At 41.3% G+C, this 22,561-nt stretch overlaps 1 protein-coding gene across 9 annotated transcripts in view; it reads left to right on the plus strand.

The window, feature by feature from the left end:
- Window positions 1-18,666, plus strand: part of nfixb (nuclear factor I/Xb) — a 164,909-nt gene extending 146,243 nt beyond the window's left edge. For 2 of the 9 annotated variants that reach the window (XM_034142177.1, XM_034142185.1), the window contains 4 exons: window positions 4,364-4,557; window positions 6,028-6,175; window positions 9,275-9,366; window positions 16,643-16,924. In XM_034142177.1, coding sequence (XP_033998068.1) covers window positions 4,364-4,557; window positions 6,028-6,175; window positions 9,275-9,366; window positions 16,643-16,849 — 641 coding nt within the window. In that variant the 3' untranslated portion in view covers window positions 16,850-16,924. Of the gene's footprint in view, window positions 1-4,363; window positions 4,558-6,027; window positions 6,176-9,274; window positions 9,367-16,642; window positions 16,925-17,864 lie in introns of those variants that run through there. The other 7 variants (XM_034142238.1, XM_034142192.1, XM_034142211.1 and 4 more) reach the window with 4 other exon arrangements.
- Window positions 18,667-22,561: the final 3,895 nt, after the last annotated feature.

Raw genomic sequence — 22,561 nt, forward strand, 5'->3', positions numbered from 1 at the left:
ACGCACACACACACATGTATCTCCACACACACACACACACACACACGCACACACACGCATCTCCACACACACATGTATCTCCACACACACATGTATCTCCACACACGCACACACACACATGTATCTCCACACACACACACACACATACGCACACACACACACACACGCATCTCCACACACACATGTATCTCCACACACACACAGACACACACACACACACATGCGCATCTCCACACACACATGTATCTCCACACACACACACACACACACACACACGCATCTCCACACACACATGTATCTCCACACACGCACACACACACATGTATCTCCACACACACACACACACACATGCGCGCATCTCCACACACACATGTATCTCCACACACACACACACACGCGCATCTCCACACACACATGTATCTCCACACACACACACACACACACATACACACACACACACACACACACGTGCATCTCCACACACACACACACACACACACACACACACACACACACATGTATCTCCACACACACACACACACACACACACACACACACACACACACACACACACACACACACACGCATCTCCACACACACATGCAACACCTGAACACGACTGTTGTGATTAAATATTTGCAAAATCTATTTGGAAAGCAAGCAGAGAAGTCTACGGAGAAGTTAGACATGTTGAATCAATAACTGACACAGATGGGGTTTAGCCTGCTTTAAGAGTGACAGATATACGGGGACAAATCTCAAATTAAATGATGGATGACGGTTCAAATAATCCCCAATATTTTTAGTATATGTCGAACAAACGGAGCTCCTTTGCCTTAAATATCCAGCTCTGTGGATCAAGATGTTGGGTATTATTTAATGTGTCATGTAAGATGACAGTATGGCCTTAATCTTGTATCCTTAGAATTAAAAAATAACATTCTAGAGAAAGGTACAAGAGGCAGTTTGCCCAGAGTATCGACTAAAATGGTAAAAATACTTATATATATATATAAATTAAGAGTAAATTGTTAATATTTATAGCTTAAAAGTGATGACTAAGTTGTTTAAAATTTGTTAAACGGGATGACGAAAGCCCTTTATCTCCTCCCATCATAAACCCCCCCCCCAATGCTGGCCTGCACCCAGTCTGTAATGGGATTAGTGGGTCTCTCACACACACACACACACACACACACACACACACACACACACACACACACACACACACACTGTATTAAAGCAGAGTGTTGCTATAGGCCTCAGTGTTGGGGGGTGGGATGCAGCCGGGTTGGCATGAAGTACACACACACACTCTCACACACACACACACTCTCATACAGACACACACACACACACATACAGACACACACACTCACACACACACTCACACACACACACAAACTCTAACACACACACACACTGTATTAAAGCAGAGTGTTACTATAGGCCTCGGTCTCGGGGGGTGGGATGCAGCCGGGTTGGCATGAAGTAAACTCACACACACACAAACTCTAACACACACACACACACACACTTTATTAAAGCAGAGTGTTGCTATAGGCCTTGGTTTTGGGGGGGTGGGATGCAGCCTGGTTGGCATGAAGTACACTCACACACACACACTCTGTATTAAAGCAGAGTGTTGGCAGCGAGACCCTCTGATACAAATCAGGATCTTTGGTGATGGGTCCAGGTCTGACAGAGGGTCTTTGTGCTCCCCTCTCTCACATTTACACTCTGCCAGGTCCTCTGTTCCCCTCTCGAGGAACAACAAAAGGAGCGCTTCTTTATAAGAGTATTATCCGCTTAACGCTGATATATTTTGCCTCTCCACACCTGTCCTACAACTCAACGTCAGCCGTGTTTGTCTCTCTGTGTTGGGGTGGTTACTCAAAAACAGAAATGCATTACACATTACTGGATACCTTTTAAAATAAGTACTTTACTAAATGACTCACTACACTATACTCACAATAGCTTTAGTTACTTCACAGATGTGGATGAATGATGTGAAATATAATCAAGTGTTAAATCAGACTTTAGTTCCACCTGGAGTAAATCCACAAGCTACCCTGCAGTATACAAAGTCATTCAAACTAGCTGCACCTTTACCAGCTTTGAGAACACTTTCATGATCAATCATTATAAAACATATCATATATATTATTCTGAAATGGACCAATCTGCACAATGACTACTTTCACTGTCGCTACTTTAACTATATTTTGATGATAATGCTTTTATACTTTTACTTGAGGAACATTTTGAATGCAGGACTTTTACTGTAACAGAGTATTCCTACACTCTGGTACTTCTACTTTTACTCAAGTACAAGATTTGAGTACTTCTACTTTTACTCAAGAACAAGATCTGAGTACTTCTACTTTTACTCAAGTATGATATCTGAGTACTTCTACTTTTACTCAAGTACAAGATCTGAGTACTTCTACTTTTACTCAAGTACAAGATCTGAGTACTTCTACTTTTACTCAAGTACAAGATCTGAGTACTTCTACTTTTACTCAAGTACAAGATCTGAGTACTTCCACTTTTACTCAAGTACAAGATCTGAGTACTTCTACTTTTACTCAAGTACAAGATCTGAGTACTTCTACTTTTACTCAAGTACAGATCTGAGTACTTCTACTTTTACTCAAGTACAGATCTGAGTACTTCTCCACCTCTGTATGTATCTCAGTAACGCTGTTTGTACACAAATACCCTCACATATATCTCTAAAGATTTGAAGCTTCAGCAGAAAGCTTCCACTTGGACGCGGTGCAGATTAATTCTGTCGTAGAAACAAAATGTGTCGGAAGAGAAACGTTTCAGCGTCTGGATGCCAAGCTGCAGCGATGCCAGTGAATCACACCCTGGGAACGGCTCGCAGGCGTGCAGCCATTAAAGACAGCACTCAATGATCTCTTTGTTCTTTCTCTGTGTGCAAGCTCTTTGGATCTGATTGTAAAAATACAGCGCCTGCATGTATTGGATGTGTGCACAGTCAGGTGTGTGTGTGCAGGACTGAATGTTGTCGAGTGTTACGTTGTGTTTCTTTTATTGTGTACATGTGAATGCAATATGTGTGTAAATCTCCACCATAAAGCTGTATGGAGTGATCATAAAACGTTACGAGCAAAGCTATTAACTTCAAATCAGCTTTTCTTGGCAAAAACACAACATTCCTTTCATGTGCGACATTTCAAAAGCAGATTTATACTTTCCTGTTGTGATGTGTTATAGAGTGGTGCGGGGACGACGTGTTTCTTTGTTGGACCCTGAAGGCAGCATCTCCTGGTCCAATGGGATTTCTCCATTGGATTATTAATCTTGTTTATGATATGTACACGTTTAGTTCAGCAGGATAATCTCCACATGTTAACACCACTTCATGATAAAAATCTAATGTTGGGCTATAAAGGAACTACAGCACGGTCACATGACTTCACTTCACCACCGCTAAGCTAAAGGAGGCTAATGTTGGGCTATAAAGGAACTACAGCACGGTCACATGACTTCACGTCACCACCGCTAAGCTAAAGGTGGCTAATGATGGGCTATAAAGGAACTATAGCACGGTCACATGACTTCACGTCACCACCGCTAAGCTAAAGGGGGCTAATGTTGGGCTATAAAGGAACTACAGCACGGTCACATGACTTCACGTCACCACCGCTAAGCTAAAGGTGGCTAATGTTGGGCTATAAAGGAACTACAGCACGGTCACATGACTTCACGTCACCACCGCTAAGCTAAAGGTGGCTAATGTTGGGCTATAAAGGAACTACAGCACGGTCACATGACTTCACGTCACCACCGCTAAGCTAAAGGTGGCTAATGATGGGCTATAAAGGAACTATAGCACGGTCACATGACTTCACGTCACCACCGCTAAGCTAAAGGGGGCTAATGTTGGGCTATAAAGGAACTACAGCACGGTCACATGACTTCACGTCACCACCGCTAAGCTAAAGGTGGCTAATGTTGGGCTATAAAGGAACTACAGCACGGTCACATGACTTCACGTGACCATCGCTAAGCTAAAGGAGGCTAATGTTGGGCGTGATGACGTTTAGTCGTCTCATTTAGACTCTTGTTAGCAACCGCTGTTTTTAAATTCACCAGTGGGGTATTTACTGACGTAATTCATGTCGTAGAACAAAAGTCTCTTCTGTGTTAACCACACGCCAAAAACACATTTATAAAACACTTCAACGCAAGAGAACAGGAAGTGCAAACATGCCTCTAACTTCAGGGTTTAGGACTCATTCCTGCACCACTCTAATGTTGCTTCATCCCTCGTGTAACAGGAACTCATGTGTTCTCGCTCTCTGCATCTTTCTCCACTCTCCTCTAATAGAAATGTCTGTGTTGGCAGGGAGTCCCCGAGCTACAGCCTCCGCGCTGCACTTCCCGTCTCCCTCCATCATCCAGCAGTCCAGCCCCTACTTCACCCACCCCACCATCCGGTACCACCACCACCCGGGACAGGACCCCCTGAAGGAGTTCGTGCAGTTCGTCTGTGCCGACGGATCAGGGCAGTCATCCGGACAGGTAAGGACGTTTAAACTGTAACTGCACATGTGCCGCACCTCGCATGCCTTGGAGTTGCAGGATTCTTCCATCTGGTTATAGTGTTTGATGCAGTTAGCAATTATAGTGATTATAAAACAGAAAGTAGAAGAACATCATAAAAAGGTGCATTGCCGAGTATTGTATAATTGTGCATTCATAAACACAGTAGGAGTTAAGTTGTAAAATAAGAGCTAACAATTAAAAAATATATTATAACATTACAAAATAAGACAAAATGTTAAAATATGAATCTGCAAAAAATTATTTAAACAAGGGATTAACAATTAACTCTAAAAAAGTAAACAAATGGAGTATATATAAGCATATTAGTGCTGAAATGTGATATGGAAGCTACAATAATTATTATTATCATTAGCAACCTAATTATACAATTTGACAACTACTGTTCTTGGTATCAAAATGTAAGTACTAAGAATTTATAGCATTGGAATTTTACTTTGAAAACCATTTGTCTAATTTATTGTGGTTTGATTTCCCCTTTTTGAAATTCAAAAATGTTCACAAGTTTGGTTTGTTGGATCCAGTGGAAAAAATCTAATTTAAAGAAACACGTTTTACGGCTTGGTTTGAATTTATATATTAGATTTGGATTGATCTGAATTTGAACCTACGTTTTCCGAGTTATTGTTAAATATGTTTTGAATTTGTAAACCTGAGAACAAACTTGAAATCTGAGAATTCAAAGGACTGCAAACCACAGAAAAAATTCAAATACTTCCAATGTTATGTTTGCTTACATTTCTAAATAAGAGCGCTCAAGGTGAACACAGAAACACACCTCACAAGTAAACACACTAGACATTTGTTTACTCAGTCAGTCTACAAATCTTTGTATTGTCTTGTCAATGTCATTTTTACTGTTTCAGACCCCAACGTTTTTCCCTTCCTCCCCTTTTTCTTATTTTTAATTTATATTTCGCTCCACCAAACCCCCTCAGAAGTTCTCATCAGAGTGAATCAGTCACAGAAACCTCCCGTCCTGTGTTGTTGTTCCATCGTGTTTCTGTTTCCATCTCTAGCCGATTTCACTCGGAGTTTGGTTGTTTGGTGCTGGTATCGTTGGTGGTGTTGTGCTTGTGTAGACGAGTCCCATGGTTTTTTGATTTCTTGCCATCTTCTTGGACAAACCCAGTCAATAATGTGCTCACTTCCCTCCTCCTCCACCCACCATGGACCCCCTGCTGTGGAGCCTCTCACCTCCCTCTCAAACCCCGTGGTGATTATTATTTGTCACACCTCCATAAAAGATCCACATACATAATTCCTTTGGTTGTTTTTTCCCCACCTTCCTCCCTCTTTTCCACCATCCCCTCCCTCCGTCATGGATTTTTTTTTGGAGCTCCTGAGCCGCGTCCATTTCTTTTTCCATCTCGTTTTTTTTGCGGATTGTCGCATGTCGTCCTCCTGACCCTATTTGTGTGTCTGCAGCCAAACGGGAGCGGCCAGAGCAAAATGCCGGGCTCCTTCTTGCTGCCTCCACCTCCCCCAGTGGCCCGCCCAGTGCCCCTCCCCATGTCCGACTCTAAACCCAACAGCACGCCCCCCGACGGCGGACTCTCCTCGCCCGCATCTCCGTGTAAGTGACCCCGCAGAGACAAAAACCAAACCGACAACAAAAATCCCCGAAACCCTCTCCAGTGAAAAAAAGACCCCTCCTGCCATTGTTCTTCCTTACAACTTCGTGCCCATCATGTTCCTGTTTATCCAACATCTCACCCTCCGTTAACCGTGGGAAGCTAATGGAAACCCGCACAGGACAAACTGTGGAGCTCAGAGTAGATCAAGGACACGTATTTATTTTATAACGGACTCCTGTGGTGCTCCTCAGGGCTCTGTATTGGGCCCCCTCAGTTTGAGTCCATTCTGTGTTGAGGAAACTGCAAAACCAACCAAGTTCTTTCATTTCATGATGGACTCACTAGCAAACCTTACAAATAGATTGATTTATTGGTTAGTTAGTTGTGAAGAGCACGAATAGAGTGGTGCAGGGATGAGTCCTAAAACCCGCAAAATACATTTTACCACTTCAGGTTCCTTGATCATGAAGTCAATGGTCTTTTGAACGTGTTTTTTGAACGCCAAGCCTAAAATAAGGAAATAACAAGCTGAAGATTCAAGGCTTTACCATCATGTGCTCAGCAGCACAGTGTAGATATGGCAATGAAAATCTGAAGTCACAGGCTCTTGTTTCAACAGTGAAACATGAATATATATAGGACATAAAACAGATTCAATTGTGCGAGAGAAGGTTTTGAGTTGTGCAAGTTAATACACATAAAATAGAAATAGTGCAAGAACAGTCTATATACAAGTAAATGGAATGTGAGATTCTAACATTTAGTTCTAATTTGAAAACGGGGGTTGCGAACAAGTGTCTAAATGAGACGACTAAACGTCATCACGCCCAACATTAGCCGCCTTAAGCTCAAAGATCATAAAGTGGTGTTAATATGTGGAGATTATCATAAACGTGTGTTGGCCAAAAAGCTTTTTTCTTGCAATATACAGAAATCAAATTAGAGGAATACCATGGCTTTTTGTCAAGTTAGCCCTTGCGATGCTAACTTTAAGGTTAGCATTCAAAAATTATCCCTACACCACTCTATTTAGGGCACCTCTGCTATGGAAACCCATACAGGACTTTCTGTGGATCTCAGAGTAGATAAAGACTAGATATCTTTTATAACGGACTCCTGTGGTGCTCCTCAGGGTTCTGTATTGGGCCCCATCAGTCCATTTTGCGTTGGGGAAACTTCACAACCAACCCAGTTCCTTTTATCCCATGATGGACTAATTAGCCAACTTCAGAAATGTATGTTGAATATTTATTGAGTCTTACTTACGTAAAGAGCCCACATTCAGGGCAGTTAAGTTATTTCTACTCCGAAACACTCCAGTAGAAATTGGGACGCTGATGGAAAGTTAGTTACTTGTTTTTGGTTAGTAGGATATTTTTTGTGATTGTTAAGATGGATAGGGTGTGTTTTTAAGATCCAGTCGTGGGGCTTTTCTCACAACACCTGTGATAGGAGGGGCACTGGATGGAGCACCTTTTTGTTTTTGTAGCTTTCCTTTAAACATAGTGTTTGCGTTTTACCCCCCAGTCAGCGTGTCCAAGTCTTTTATGTCTTATGTATGTTATTCCAGTTCTTAGAAACACATGGATACTGTATATGTCCGTAAATTCTCCTTCTCTCTGTCTCTCTTCTTCTTGTCCTGCCTCCTTTTCCTCCACACAAACACACAAGTCTACACACTGCAATCCCTCAGTGAGTTTCAGAAGCTGGAGTCCGTTGGGTACCGAAGAACTGCCCTAAATTTGTCAGAAGCTTTGATGCCAGTGGGTTTTTAAAGTCCCTGACTGATCCCTCAATGTCAGGATCCTGGTGTGATCAATCACTTCAAACTGAGCTTATCAGCGGGATTTAATCACTCAGGGAAATCTAAGTTTGCATATTAGACACTTGTCCGTTGAGTTTTGATGACCTCAATGCAATATATCAGTACTTTCTGTTTTAGTAAATTAATTTATCACAAGGTTTATAATCCAGTAGATTTACTGTATGCTATACTTTCTTAATGGAAAGTTTGACCCTTTTTTTCCTGGCATGAGTTACCACTAAATGTACGATAATTATGAAGTAGCCTAGCTTAGCATAAAGACTGGAAACGGATAAACAGCAAGCCTGGCTCTGGTCAAAGGTAACATAATCTGCCTACCAGTAGTTTAGCGGTGGTGACGTGAAGTCATGTGACCGTGCTGTAGTTCCTTTATAGCCCACCTTTAGCTTAGCGGTGGTGACGTGAAGTCATGTGACCGTGCTGTAGTTCCTTTATAGCCCAACATTAGCCACCTTTAGCTTAGCGGTGGTGACGTGAAGTCATGTGACCGTGCTGTAGTTCCTTTATAGCCCAACATTAGCCTCCTTTAGCTTAGCGGTGGTGACGTGAAGTCATGTGACCGTGCTGTAGTTCCTTTATAGCCCAACATTAGCCTCCTTTAGCTTAGCGGTGGTGACGTGAAGTCATGTGACCGTGCTGTAGTTCCTTTATAGCCCAACATTAGCCTCCTTTAGCTTAGCGGTGGTGACGTGAAGTCATGTGACCGTGCTGTAGTTCCTTTATAGCCCAACATTAGCCTCCTTTAACTTAGCGGTGGTGACGTGAAGTCATGTGACCGTGCTGTAGTTCCTTTATAGCCCAACATTAGCCACCTTTAGCTTAGCGGTGGTGATGTGAAGTCATGTGACCGTGCTGTAGTTCCTTTATAGCCCAACATTAGCCTCCTTTAACTTAGCGGTGGTGACGTGAAGTCATGTGACCGTGCTGTAGTTCCTTTATAGCCCAACATTAGCCGCCTTTAGCTTAGCGGTGGTGACGTGAAGTCATGTGACCGTGCTGTAGTTCCTTTATAGCCGTTAGCTTTTTACTTCAGAAATCATAAAGTGGTGTTAATACGTGGAGATTATCCTGCTGAACTAAACGTGTAAGTATCATAAATGTTGAGATTATTTTCTGCAATAATCCAAAACCACATGGAGAGATGTCCCATTGGACCAGGTAGATGCTGCCTTCAGGGTCCATCATAGAAATACGTCCTCCCTGCACCACTCTTTGTTTCTATTCCTTTAAACCACACGCTCCCTGACCTTGTGTCTCTCCTCTGTTCCTCCAGCATACTCCACGCCAGGCGCCTCAGCTTCCAACAGGTTTGTCGGCATCGGATCACGGGACAACAACTTTCTGAACATCCCGCAGCAGACGCAGGTAGAGAAACACTCTGATGATTTGATTTGATGTATTTCGAACGTGTAAAACAATATATATATACAAACAATTATAATAATAATGAAATGAAACAAGAGAATTATGATACTGTACAAACTTAAGCAGTATCAAATTGATGAACAAAAATATGATTGACTTACAAATGATATATAAACACATTTTCTATCTAATTACACATCCGAAAAGGGTTGGGAAGAAGTTTACACCTTTTTAATCCCACCCCTTCTCCCAAAAACTAAATTATTAACATTTCTACTCTGTTAAAGACGTCTGTTTTGAATGTGATTAAACTCAGGAAACTTGTTAACTCTGTGGATGTTCGCCAACATATTTCGTATTCCCCTCTTCCCTGGTTTCCTCCACCTCTCCTCTCAAAGCACACCATCACATCTGTATTTTACTGAACCATATGTGCTCCGATCCGTTTATTTGGCTCGTATGGAGACTAACATCCAGGCCTTCTCCCTCGCTGCCTCTTCGCTAATTCTCCTTTCTATCCAATGCAGAGGTTGCGCTAGACTTTTTCGCTGCCCGTCATTTTGACGGACAGGATCGTAACATTTCCGTCAAAATCCATTATAACCCGTCGGCCTGTACACTACTCTACCGGAGGAGGCACACTCGCTTGTGAACTGTTAGCGCCGTGTTATGCATGCCCACTGCACCTCGCAGGAGCGCGCGCAGCGTAAAGCAAGTACTCACAGACATTTCAATGATCTGTTCGGCAAAATTAGGTTTGGAAACTATATCATTTCCTTTTGGGAGGGCATGCATAATAACATGGCATAACACCGGAGCCCCGCTGCGGGGAAACTTTGGTGCTGTTCTGAGTTTGATCTAATCTGTCAAAATGACGGACGGCTTTCAGATTTTTCCGTCATTGTTAAAAAAAAAACGTCATAGACGGAAAATATTCGGTTAACGCGACCTCTGATCCAATGTGAACTTCACTTTAGTTGAAATACAAATACTATGGTCTTAAAACCGTGCATTACAAGTAAAAGTGTAAAAGTCCAAATTTAAAATGGAATACAAAGGTGTTAAAAAGGCAACATGTAATTCTTGTAAGTATTAAAAGTACTCAGTGTGCAGAATGGCTCTTACCACAGTATTATAGAGTGTTTTTATTCTGTTCTCATCATCGGAAATACATATATCATGAGAAAAGGTACTGGATGATATTCGAAGTGCTTCATGGTTGATTGTAAGTTGTTCTAGATAAAAGTATCAGCTAAATCAAAAGTGTAAAAGTGGTCCAGGACTCAGGTTTTAATTCAATGTAGGTTTAAACATTTTGGGAATGTGCTTTGGTGTATAATGCGTGTATAATATTGCATACATAAACACAGAAATAGGAATGTATTTGTATAAAGGGGCAAATATACAACTATTATAAACTTAAGAGTCCAATATGACAACCTATTATAAGAGCTTTGCAGTTTTAAAAGCGGAAGTATTGTGCAGAAATCACAGAGGAACGTCCAGAGTTTACAGACTGTAAAAGTAGCCAGAGATGGCAAAAGTACACACTTCCTTTACTCAAGTAGAAGTACACATACTCGTGTTTAAAAATACTCTGGTGAAAGTAGAAGTACTGACTAAACTTCTCAAGTAAAAGTAAAGAGGGCTTTGAAATGTACTTCAGTAAAAAGTACCCATAACTAGCAGCTGTTTTAAAGAGTACCTGACCTCCCTTTATATTAATAGAACAATAATGTCATTGTTAGCTAATGAATGTTTCCATGCTGAACAACGGCAACATGACAACGTTTTCATTGGTCCCTCTTCTTTAGAGAAGACCAGGAAATGATGGATACACGGATCGTGTTCAAATCAATAGGCAAGCAATGACTCTAAATAATAATGATCACGCCACCAAACACACATTCAAACTAAAGGAACCAGCCTGTTTGGGAAATGTAAGAAGTAGAAAGTACAGGTATTTGTGTTCAACATGTAAGAAGTAGAAAGTACAGGTATTTGAGTTCAACATGTAAGAAGTAGAAAGTACAGGTATTTGTGTTCAACATGTAAGAAGTAGAAAGTACAGGTATTTGTGTTCAACATGTAAGAAGTAGAAAGTACAGGTATTTGTGTTCAACATGTAAGAAGTAGAAAGTACAGGTATTTGTGTTCAACATGTAAGAAGTAGAAAGTTACAGGTATTTGAGTTCAACATGTAAGAAGTAGAAAGTACAGGTATTTGTGTTCAACATGTAAGAAGTAGAAAGTACAGGTATTTGTGTTCAACATGTAAGAAGTAGAAAGTACAGGTATTTGTGTTCAACATGTAAGAAGTAGAAAGTACAGGTATTTGAGTTCAACATGTAAGAAGTAGAAAGTACAGGTATTTGTGTTCAACATGTAAGAAGTAGAAAGTACAGGTACTTGAGTTCAACATGTAAGAAGTAGAAAGTACAGGTATTTGTGTTCAACATGTAAGAAGTAGAAAGTACAGGTATTTGTGTTCAACATGTAAGAAGTAGAAAGTACAGGTATTTGTGTTCAACATGTAAGAAGTAGAAAGTACAGGTATTTGAGTTCAACATGTAAGAAGTAGAAAGTACAGGTATTTGTGTTCAACATGTAAGAAGTAGAAAGTACAGGTATTTGTGTTCAACATGTAAGAAGTAGAAAGTACAGGTATTTGTGTTCAAAATGTAAGAAGTAGAAAGTACAGGTATTTGTGTTCAACATGTAAGAAGTAGAAAGTACAGGTATTTGTGTTCAAAATGTAAGAAGTAGAAAGTACAGGTATTTGTGTTCAACATGTAAGAAGTAGAAAGTAAAAAGTCGTCAGAAAAATTAGTAAAGTAGCTAAAAAATGGAAATACCCAAGTACAGGTATGTCAAAATAGTACTTCACTAAATCAACTTTGTTTCATTTAAAACCATTGCTTTCCTTCCTCCCTCCTTCCCCTCCTCCCTCCCTCCTTCCTCCCTCCCTCCCTCCCCTCCTTGTTTCCTTCCCTCCTCCATTACCACCAGTACTTTTCTCATTAGTGTCTCCCCCCTCCCACCTGGAGGCTCTGAACACATGGAAACCATCTGAAGCTCATCCTCAATCTGTTTCTCTGCACTCTTACTTTCCATTTCCCCCCCATTACTGACACTATTCCCCCTTCATCACTTCATCACTTCCTCACCTCCTCACTCTTCTTTTGCTCATCCGCTTTTCACACTGTTATTTGACATACATTTACTTTTCAGACATTCAACTACTTCATATAATACCTCTCTCTCCACTTAGAGTCAGTCTCCAAACAACACATGTACACACATGATGTGCTTATATGATGACATCAGCAGGAGAGGACTCTTTAAAGTAGAGACACTACATACTGATATACACCTGAACATCAGCAGGAGAGGACTCTTTAAAGTAGAGACACTACATACTGATATACACCTGAACATCAGCAGGAGAGGACTCTTTAAAGTAGAGACACTACATACTGATATACACCTGAACATCAGCAGGAGAGGACTCTTTAAAGTAGAGAAACTACATACTGATATACACCTGAACATCAGCAGGAGAGGACTCTTTAAAGTAGAGACACTACATACTGATATACACCTGAACATCAGCAGGAGAGGACTCTTTAAAGTAGAGACACTACACACTGATATACACCTGAACATCAGCAGGAGAGGACTCTTTAAAGTAGAGACACTACATACTGATATACACCTGAACATCAGCAGGAGAGGACTCTTTAAAGTAGAGACACTACATACTGATATACACCTGAACATCAGCAGGAGAGGACTCTTTAAAGTAGAGACACTACATACTGATATACACCTGAACATCAGCAGGAGAGGACTCTTTAAAGTAGAGACACTACATACTGATATACACCTGAACATCAGCAGGAGAGGACTCTTTAAAGTAGAGACACTACATACTGATATACACCTGAACATCAGCAGGAGAGGACTCTTTAAAGTAGAGACACTACATACTGATATACACCTGAACATCAGCAGGAGAGGACTCTTTAAAGTAGAGACACTACATACTGATATACACCTGAACATCAGCAGCAGAGCACTCTTTAAAGCATAATATCTCCTCCTCTGACACACTCTCCGTCTTGTGATCACTTTTCTCTCCGGATCATCATCAATCTTTTTTCGTGTCCTTTTCTCTGAAAGGCACATGCTAATCATTAGCTCTGTGTGCTTTGGTTCTGCGTGTGAAAGTAGAACCAGACTGCAGACGTTATGTCAGAACCGAACATCAATATGAAGACAGGCGACACGGCCAAAAACACGTCAATTATTCATATACTTAGTGCTTTTGGCGTAGAGCTGTTTCTGATCGTTTAAAACGCTGTGCAATAGACTCAATGGCTGCAGCAATAAGAACAAATACATATAATATTAATAATATAATAATAATATAATAATACATGGGATTTTTATAGCGCTTTTCCTAATGCTCAAAGACGCTTAAATATAATATAGATATATAAGATACAATAAGATAGAGTAGAATAAATACTGTAATAATACATAAATATAAGTGTGTGTGTGTGTGTGTGTGTGTGTGTGTGTGTGTGTGTGTGTGTGTGCGCGCATGTGCGCGCATGTGCGTGTGTGTGTACTTCATGCCAACCCGGCTGCATCCCACCCCCCAACACCGAGGCCTATAGCAACACTCTGCTTTAATACAGTGTGTGTGTGTGTGTGTGTGTGTGTGTGTGTGTGTGTGTGTGTGTGAGAAAATAAACTTATAGTTCCAAAAACCTATTGCAGGAGAGCCAGTTTCAAAATATAATATTTGTTATATCTGGATCATTATGACTCATAGTGATGCATGAATGTGTTCATTTATGCAGCTGGTACAGGTGGAGCTCATACTGACTCATTCATTGGTTCAGATTCAGAATACTTAAGTGTCCATTAAATTGACATCCAATGGAAATGAGTCTTTGGCAAATAACGTGAAATAACACTCACTGTTACGGCTATACAGTAGGCAGTCCAAATGAAAAGGCAGTGAGGGTTCAATACGGGGATTTATTGCAGGGAAAACAAGCAGAAATACAATATATCCAAGTGCAGATAACGTTTAGTGCGATGCCACTGATAGTTAAGGATACTGTGGTGGAGAAAGGTTGCAGGATTCCAGTATACATTTGACAGTTTGGGTTTCTTTGTCGCCCACCACCTACAACAATACACAAGAAATACCACATAATAAATAGAAACTCTCCATACACAGGACAACATGCACACAAAGAGGGAAACTGCATCTTAAAGTGACTTAAAGTGGTTTGTTCTCCCTCTGGTTTAGGTCCATTTAAACATCAGTTGTATTAGAAATAATAACATGTACTTTACAAAATACAATTAGGTGGTGGTGTTGGTGGCAGAATGTCCTAATAAGGATCCTTGACGCTTTAATATCATTCAAGGTGACACTTATATATTTTGAATTAATGATATCCAATCCAACTTTATTTATATAAGCACATTTAAAAACACCAGAGTTGACCAAAGTGCTGTACATCGATAAATATTTAAAAAGCAACATAAATACATTTAGACAAAACTGATAGGACAAAGACACTAATGTAAAAGCACGAGACAATAAAACCATTCTTATCGCCTCAGACTCTCATACACGATGTACAAACATTTAAAAACACGACAAAATAGAAAACCCCAATTTAGTGTGCTTCACCACAGACTGATAGGACCCTGCAAAGTTGGTAGTGGAGTAAGAATAAAAGAATAATGAAATGGAAATACTCAAGCACCTCAAAATTGTACTTAAGTTGAGTTTTTGAGTGCTTTGTGGGGACGCCTCACTCTGTGGGCTCTTCTCGCCCCCCAGTGGCCGATGTGAGGTACTGCATAGAGAGAGTATATGAGGGGGGGTGACAGGGTTTTTTGGCCCTTTAAAGAGTCACGTCCCGGCCGTCTCGTTACCCCCAGCAACCAGACATGATGTCACAGCCATTTGATCTTGAGTTTAAGGAAAAGAAAAGAGGGTGGTGTGTGTCTGCTGCCATGAGTCTAACCGGGAGATAAATGGATGTGTGTGTGTGTGTGAGAGAAGGAGAGTCGCTGCCCAAAAGCAAAGCATGCTGGGACGCTGGAGGGGAGAAAAGGGGGAGGTTTGGGGGGGTTTATTCATGCAACCTGTTAGAGTCAAACACAACAACAGGCCGTTTCCCTCCTCCCTCCCTGAGGCTCAGAGGAGTTTCCAAAGCTTGACTTCCAGGATTTTGCTGCCAGATAAATCTGACCCCGATCTGCACCCGGATCACGCTGAGCGGCCATTTACTGCCCGCCAAACCAAAAACACACAAAGTGCGCTACAGAAATACAGAATAGTGGTGCAGGAGTGAGGCCTAAAACCAGGACATCAGGTTTCTCTTTAGACATGCAAAAGTTAAACCTGTGCACAATTTGAATGTCAACTTTTACCAGCGTAGAATCAGTAGAACTGTGTTTCAAGGAAGGGCTATTGTGTTGGGATTGCTTCAGATTGTAAAGGGTTCAAAGCGATTCATGTCATCATATTCATATATATATATATATATATATTTATTACATGGTTTAGTTGAATACTCGATTCTGATTGGTCAATTCAGAACACGTGACACGTTGTTAATCCAGAACAGACAGACCGCTGTCAAGGATTTATGACCGTTGTTAAGGACGCTCAAATCTGCAGAAAGAAGTCCGGTCGATTGAACTGTATACAGTTTGGCTGAAAAGCAAACTGCATGCAGTTTGCTTTTCGAACTGACAAGACAAGAGACGCTCAGAAAGAAGTTCGGTCATTTAACGCCAAAGCCTTCTACCTTCACCCACTAAAAAAGGACCAACAGCTTCTCAACGGTGAATCAGTGTGGTATTCACGTGAGCCCATGGGACATAATTTCCTTGGGCAAATGCTACCCACAATAAGCCAGGCAGCCCAGTTTTCAAAGCGCTACACAAACCATAGCTTGAGAAGCACGGCTGTACAACTGCTCTCTCAGGCTGGTCTTGGATCAAAAGAGATCATGCCTGTGACTGGGCACAGGTGAGAGCAGCCTGAAGAGTTACTGGGCTCCAACAATAACCGAAAGGGAGAAATGGAGCAACATCCTGTCCTCCAACCCAGGAAATAGTACCACATCGGGTCAGTGCCTTTCCATGTTGTCTGTCCTTACACACACATTAGCGGTAGCGATACAACTGTGGCAATATTGTTTCCCGTTTTTTTACATGTTGGGAATTGTGCTTTCAGATGTGTCATCTGCGAAACCCCCGCAAGGAGAGAGGATCGAGGACAGAAACGTTGATCTCAATATCCCTAAAGATTTCCCATTCACCATGTCACATTGTACTATTAATGGAAACGTTCAGGTTAATGTTAATTACAGCTAAGGCTCAAATGCTAACATGCACAGAGTTAGTTGCTATCGAAGCAGTTCCTGCCGTTGCAACAGCCTAGTTCAAACATCAACAACGGACTATTTTTCGTAGCGGATGAATGTCATTTTAAATCAGTTACAACTATGTTTTTAATCATTAAAACATTTTCTAAAACAATAAAAGCATTTCAATATTGGGAGTCATATCGTTACTTTGTTGAGAATGTGGCCATGTAATAAGCGGGATAATGTGCAGCGACTTGACCGCATAATGACCGCGTCGCTGCACATTATCCCTTACATATATAATATATTTATATATAACTCTTCACCCTTCAGTAAAGGGAACAGAGAACTTCCACACCACCACTATGTTCAATATAAATTACCATCATTACAAAACACTCTGCTATATAACATGTGCAATATTATTATTAATAATAATGTGCTATAATAACGTGCAATTACTTAACTACCACTACGGTTTTTGCACTACTAAATACTGTTAATATTTACATTGATAATGTGACCCAGCGTTTCCGCCAGGGGGCGTCTTGCCGTCATTTGACGCCCTTATTCAGCTCGGGACGCCCTGAACTCGAGCCGAGGGCGTCCAACAAAAATTATAATTCGAGAGAAGATCGAGTTTTTATCGCTTGAAATAACGAAAAGGAAAAAGGACATCTCTCTGTTGGAGGGGCAAAGGAGTCTGGTGGGATTCTTTTCGGAGTATTGAAGATCGTTCCCCCGACATCGGCGAAGCCTGCTACAGGACAACACGGGACGTGCGAGATTTGGACGCGATGGGGGGGGTGCTAGTGGAGCACGCGCGTGAACTGCGAGCACCAGAGCCTCGCAGCGGCGAAACTGAGGCTCCGTGGTGAACTGTGGTAACATGAAGAGCCGTTATAAAATAAATAAATAATAATAATGACACACTTTATTTATATAGCCCCTTTCATGATGCTTTGAATGCTCAAACTCTGGTTCCTTTATTCATTGATTTGGTGTTTATGTGATTCTATCCTGGTGAATGCACACTTTACTGGTTGTAATGTCATCTCATTCCCTTCTTCCTCCTCTCTTCTGTTTCAGTCTTGGTTCCTCTGACAAGATCTGTGCCCCAACCAGCAACAAGAGTTCTTTCTTTACAATCGGAAATAAGAAGAGAGAGATCCAAAACCTGTCCTCCAACAAACCCACCGACCTGACAGTACGTCCCACCTGATGTTTAGGAAATACACCCGAAGCAACGCAGGAAACCACAGCAGCTTTTCAGAGGAACTCATTTTATCCAGTCAGAGGGAGATGAAGCGATGGAGAGGAGAAGATGAATGGATGGACAAGATGGACGCCGGGATGAAGCACAACTGAGGAGTTTTGTGTAAAGAACGACAGAGAAAACCCAACAAAATCAGGTTTCTACATCACATTTCCCCGCATTGCATCCACAAAGGTGTCCGCTGAAAGCTGCAGTCCTGTGACGTCCCCCAAATTGTCCAAATGTCCCTCTGAAAAAGACTCGACAAAGTCCCTTTTTACCCTGCTACTAACTAGAGAGAGACCATGCCAAAACATATCTCCATTTAAGGGTTGCACTAGAAGCCGAATTAATTAACACTAATCCTAACGATGTGCACTATTTACCTGCGAGGCATGGGAGGTGAACCCTTCTGATGAGAGTTTTAAAGAGGAAACAACTCAACCCAACCCCCCCATCGACCAATCATTGGCCTCCGCTCACTTTCCCCGCACAACACACACACCATGAACATGATTAAAAAACACACACACACAGTTTTAGATCGTAGTATCCATAGGTGGAGGTGTGTGTTACCATATCTGTATTCTACACACACACTAAGCCCAGTGAACAATTCAATTAGATATCCAAACAACACACACAGATAATCCCAGTGTGTGTGTGTGTGTGTACTGACAGTGACTTTAGACAGCAGCTATTGGTTCCCCCTTTGCCCTCTTATTGTAATGTAGATGAATGATTTTGTTATCTCTTGTGTGTTCTCTCTTATTTGAATTTATTCCTTTTGGATTTGTACTATTTTTTAATTGTTTTGTATTTGAATGACAGCACCTTATAGAGAAACACAATAAGACGTGGGATGTTGAGGCGGTGACGACAGGGTGCGGCTGACCCGGGTCAAACAGTGACAAAACTCAAAGACATAGATTGGCGTTTATTTTGGGGAGATAAAGAATTTTTACCAAGAGTTAGACGAGAAGAACGATAGCACTCGCGTCTGTATGTGAGATACGAAGCTAAGATGAACAGCTGGTTAGCCTAGCTTAGCATTAAGGCTGGAAACAGGGGCTAACAACACATTGATTTGTGCAATATTCTACGAAAAGACATACAAATATTAGGAATAACAAAAGTATTTTAAAGAAACAGGTTCAGTATCCTGTGTCCTATCCAATATACATTTGAATAACTCCTGCTTTTAACAATTTAAATAGAAATTACGCAAAATTATTGAGACATATTGGGAGTAAATAAGTATTTGATAGCATTATTTTTAGCTTCCTAGGGCCCATGCACACTACAGTTAGCATACATGTAGCTTAAATGCTAGCCTAGCTGTTTCCTCCCTGTTTCCAGTGTTTGTGCTAAGCTACGCTAACCGTCTGCTAGCTTCCTCTGTACCACGATGCGCGTGGCGTCCATTTTCTTGTCTAACTATTAGCTTAAAAAAGCTCCACACTATCAAACTGGTGTAATATTCCTCAGCGCCAGATGAACCTGGACTTTGCAGGGTTTTTGACAATCACAGGAAGTTCATTTACCTGCTGACACACACACACACACACACACACACACACACAGATAATCAGCTGTTTGACCCGGGTCAGGCTGCCGGTGGAGAAGAGAGTGATAGACAAACCGAACCGAGGAGGGAAGGTTGCTGAAAACGGGAGAAAAAGAGAGAGTAAATCTTCCTTCTGTCTCCTGGAAAAGTTTACCCTGATGTTTACACTCCCAGACGGGCCGAGGCTCAAAGAGCACAGCGGCCACACTGCGGAGCAAAAATAATGAATATGTGACATATCTGAGCGGAGCGAGGGCCTCTGAGGCTGAGGTGGACGATCACACGGTGCACAAATCTGATTTAGTGCACAGGAAAAAAAAAAGGATATCCCCCCTACACACACACACACACACACCAGCACACCCCCTATTGAGTGGTGCAGGAATGAATGAATGAGCGCGGAAGTTAGTTAGCATTTTTAGCGCTTCCTGTTCCCTCGTCTGGAAGGTTTTTGGTTAGAAACTGGAAATAAGTTCTGTGGTTAACACGAGCTGGAGATATTTTAATTTTACGACATAAATACCCCACTGGTGAGTTTAAAAACGGTGGTTGCTAACGTCAAGGCGCTGAACATTAGCCGCATTTAGCTTAGCGGTGGTGACGTGAAGCCGAATGACGTTAGCTTTTAATTTTGGAGATACATTTACCCTTCCACAACATCAGTAAATACCCCCTATTGAATTTAAAAACGGCGATTGCTAACAAGTGTCTAAATGAGACGACTAAACGGCATCAACATTAGCCTCCTTTAGCTTAGCGGTGGTGACCTAAAGTCATGTGACCGTGTTGTAGTTCCTTTATAGCCCAACATTAGCCACCTTTAGCTTAGCGGTGGTGACCTAAAGTCATGTCACCGTGTTGTAGTTCCTTTATAGCCCAACATTAGCCACCTTTAGCTTAGCGGTGGTGATCTAAAGTCATGTGACCGTGCTGTAGTTCCTTTATAGCCCAACATTAGCCTACTTTAGCTTAGCTTGTTTATCACAGACGTTATTTTCGGCGATAATCCAAAATCCCATGGAGAAATCCCCTTGGCTTTTTGTGGAGGGAACCAGGAAGAAGCTAACTTCCCGATACTTCGTCCCTGCACCACTCTGTTGTGAATCGATGAGCCCTTAATGATCAAAACTGCACTAAAACAATCACACCAGCCAACACACAGACGTATAAAGACCACTCACTATTAACGCCCCCCCGTGCAATTCAAAGGGAAGTCTTAAAAATAGACAATCTGAGGAAGCCTTTTATGCTTTTAAATATCATTCGCCCACGACATAGTATTCAGTTATTTCCTGATAAATCACCCATCCGACCTCACTAAATAACTGGACTGCCTGTTCTTCACTGCAGGGAAACACGACATAGTGGGCCGACATCTCTCCGGAGAGACTGATTTATTTTCTAACCTATGGAAGTGCCTCTGTATTCCCATTATGCAATTTATCAAACATGAATTCAGGTTCTTTTTTCTCACATATAAGCTATAGTGAAAAAACATTTATGTCCGGAGCGACGGTGAGGGGGGAAGTGACAGCTCACTAGATCTTTATATATAATACACATATATATTTATAGATATATACATTTAGTTTTTATTTGCAAGATAAGCTCTGTGGCAGTCTAGTTATTTTTTGAAGCATCTGTACAACTCAAAAAAAAAAAACACGGGATAAAATAGAACCCAAACAGGACAGTGATGATAGCGAGGAGAGTACAAACGGTTTGTTGATTTCTTTGTTTTGATGGGAAGTATTGTTCTTGAAACTAAATGATGTATGTTGATTGAGCCATGTGCAATGCCTTGGTAGAGGTGTTTGTTCGTTAGCGATTGTTTGAGGGTGTCACGAGAAAAAGAGGGAAAAACCCTCGATGTTTTCTTATTTTGTTTTTAAGTCCACGAGCTCCGGGACTCTAAACACGAGGGCGCTAAAAATATCCCAGTCTTTGTACGTAAAGGTCGGGGAAAATGTTTGTTTCCTCTTATTTTTTATGCAATCTTTCTTATGATTTTCTAAAATGTAGGGGAGGGCTGAAGGAACAACTCATACAAATATATATCACTATGAAACCTGGTGCTTTGGTAAAAATAATAAAGTACATTCAATCTCTATTATACATAAATATTAAGCAAACTTTAGGAAAACATGCATTACTCTATTTCTCTTTTGTTCTGTATTTACCGAGGGGGGAGGGGTTCATTCATGTGACAAAAGGCATTTCCCCCCCCCCCAACCTTTTTTTACACCACGGAGGAAAAATCAGTTTGTTGGACGAACTTTTTCCCAAATTTGGGCGATATTTGGTGTTTCGGGAGCCAGTCATGAGGTCACCATTTAAAGTGAACCCCCCCCCCCCCCCCCCCCCTCTGTCCCTTCTTCTTCCTCCCCCACCTCCCACTGTAAATGATTATAAATACTTGTTTGGTGACGTAGTGTTTCTAGACTCAGAGCATCTTAAAGGTTGTCCCTAAAAAGTGCCTTTTGTTCACAGACTCCATCAAAATGTAATCCTGAGTGCCCAAAAAAAAAAAAAAAAAAACTGCGTCCCCCTCCTTCATACTTCTTCTTCTTCTTCTTCTTCTTCTTAAAGCAGTATACATAGTACTAAAGGAAATTGGTGTGATTTAGTTCCTCTTTTATCGTTGAATAATTAAGAAAAGCTTAAAAAAAAAATAAAAAAATCTGTCTTGCTTCCTTCTCTGTGTCTTCTGTCTATCTTGGACACTGGATTAGTCTGTAGCCGCTTCCTCTTCCCCCTCCCCTCCCCCTTTCCTCCCTTTTCCTCTGAACGGCGGGGTTTCCAAAAAGAAAAGCAAAAAAAAAAAATTGAGCAAAGGTTTTTGTTTGTCTGAGCAGAATGCAGTTAGCTCACATGTTATCCTTGTCTTCTGTACGCTTCACATTGTATTACCATACCCATGTTTTCAGCTTCTCCATTCAGCCAGCGCTAATGTAAGTGAACAAG

The sequence above is a fragment of the Trematomus bernacchii genome, unplaced genomic scaffold (genome assembly GCF_902827165.1).
Source record: "Trematomus bernacchii unplaced genomic scaffold, fTreBer1.1, whole genome shotgun sequence".
Classification (NCBI taxonomy): domain Eukaryota; kingdom Metazoa; phylum Chordata; class Actinopteri; order Perciformes; family Nototheniidae; genus Trematomus; species Trematomus bernacchii.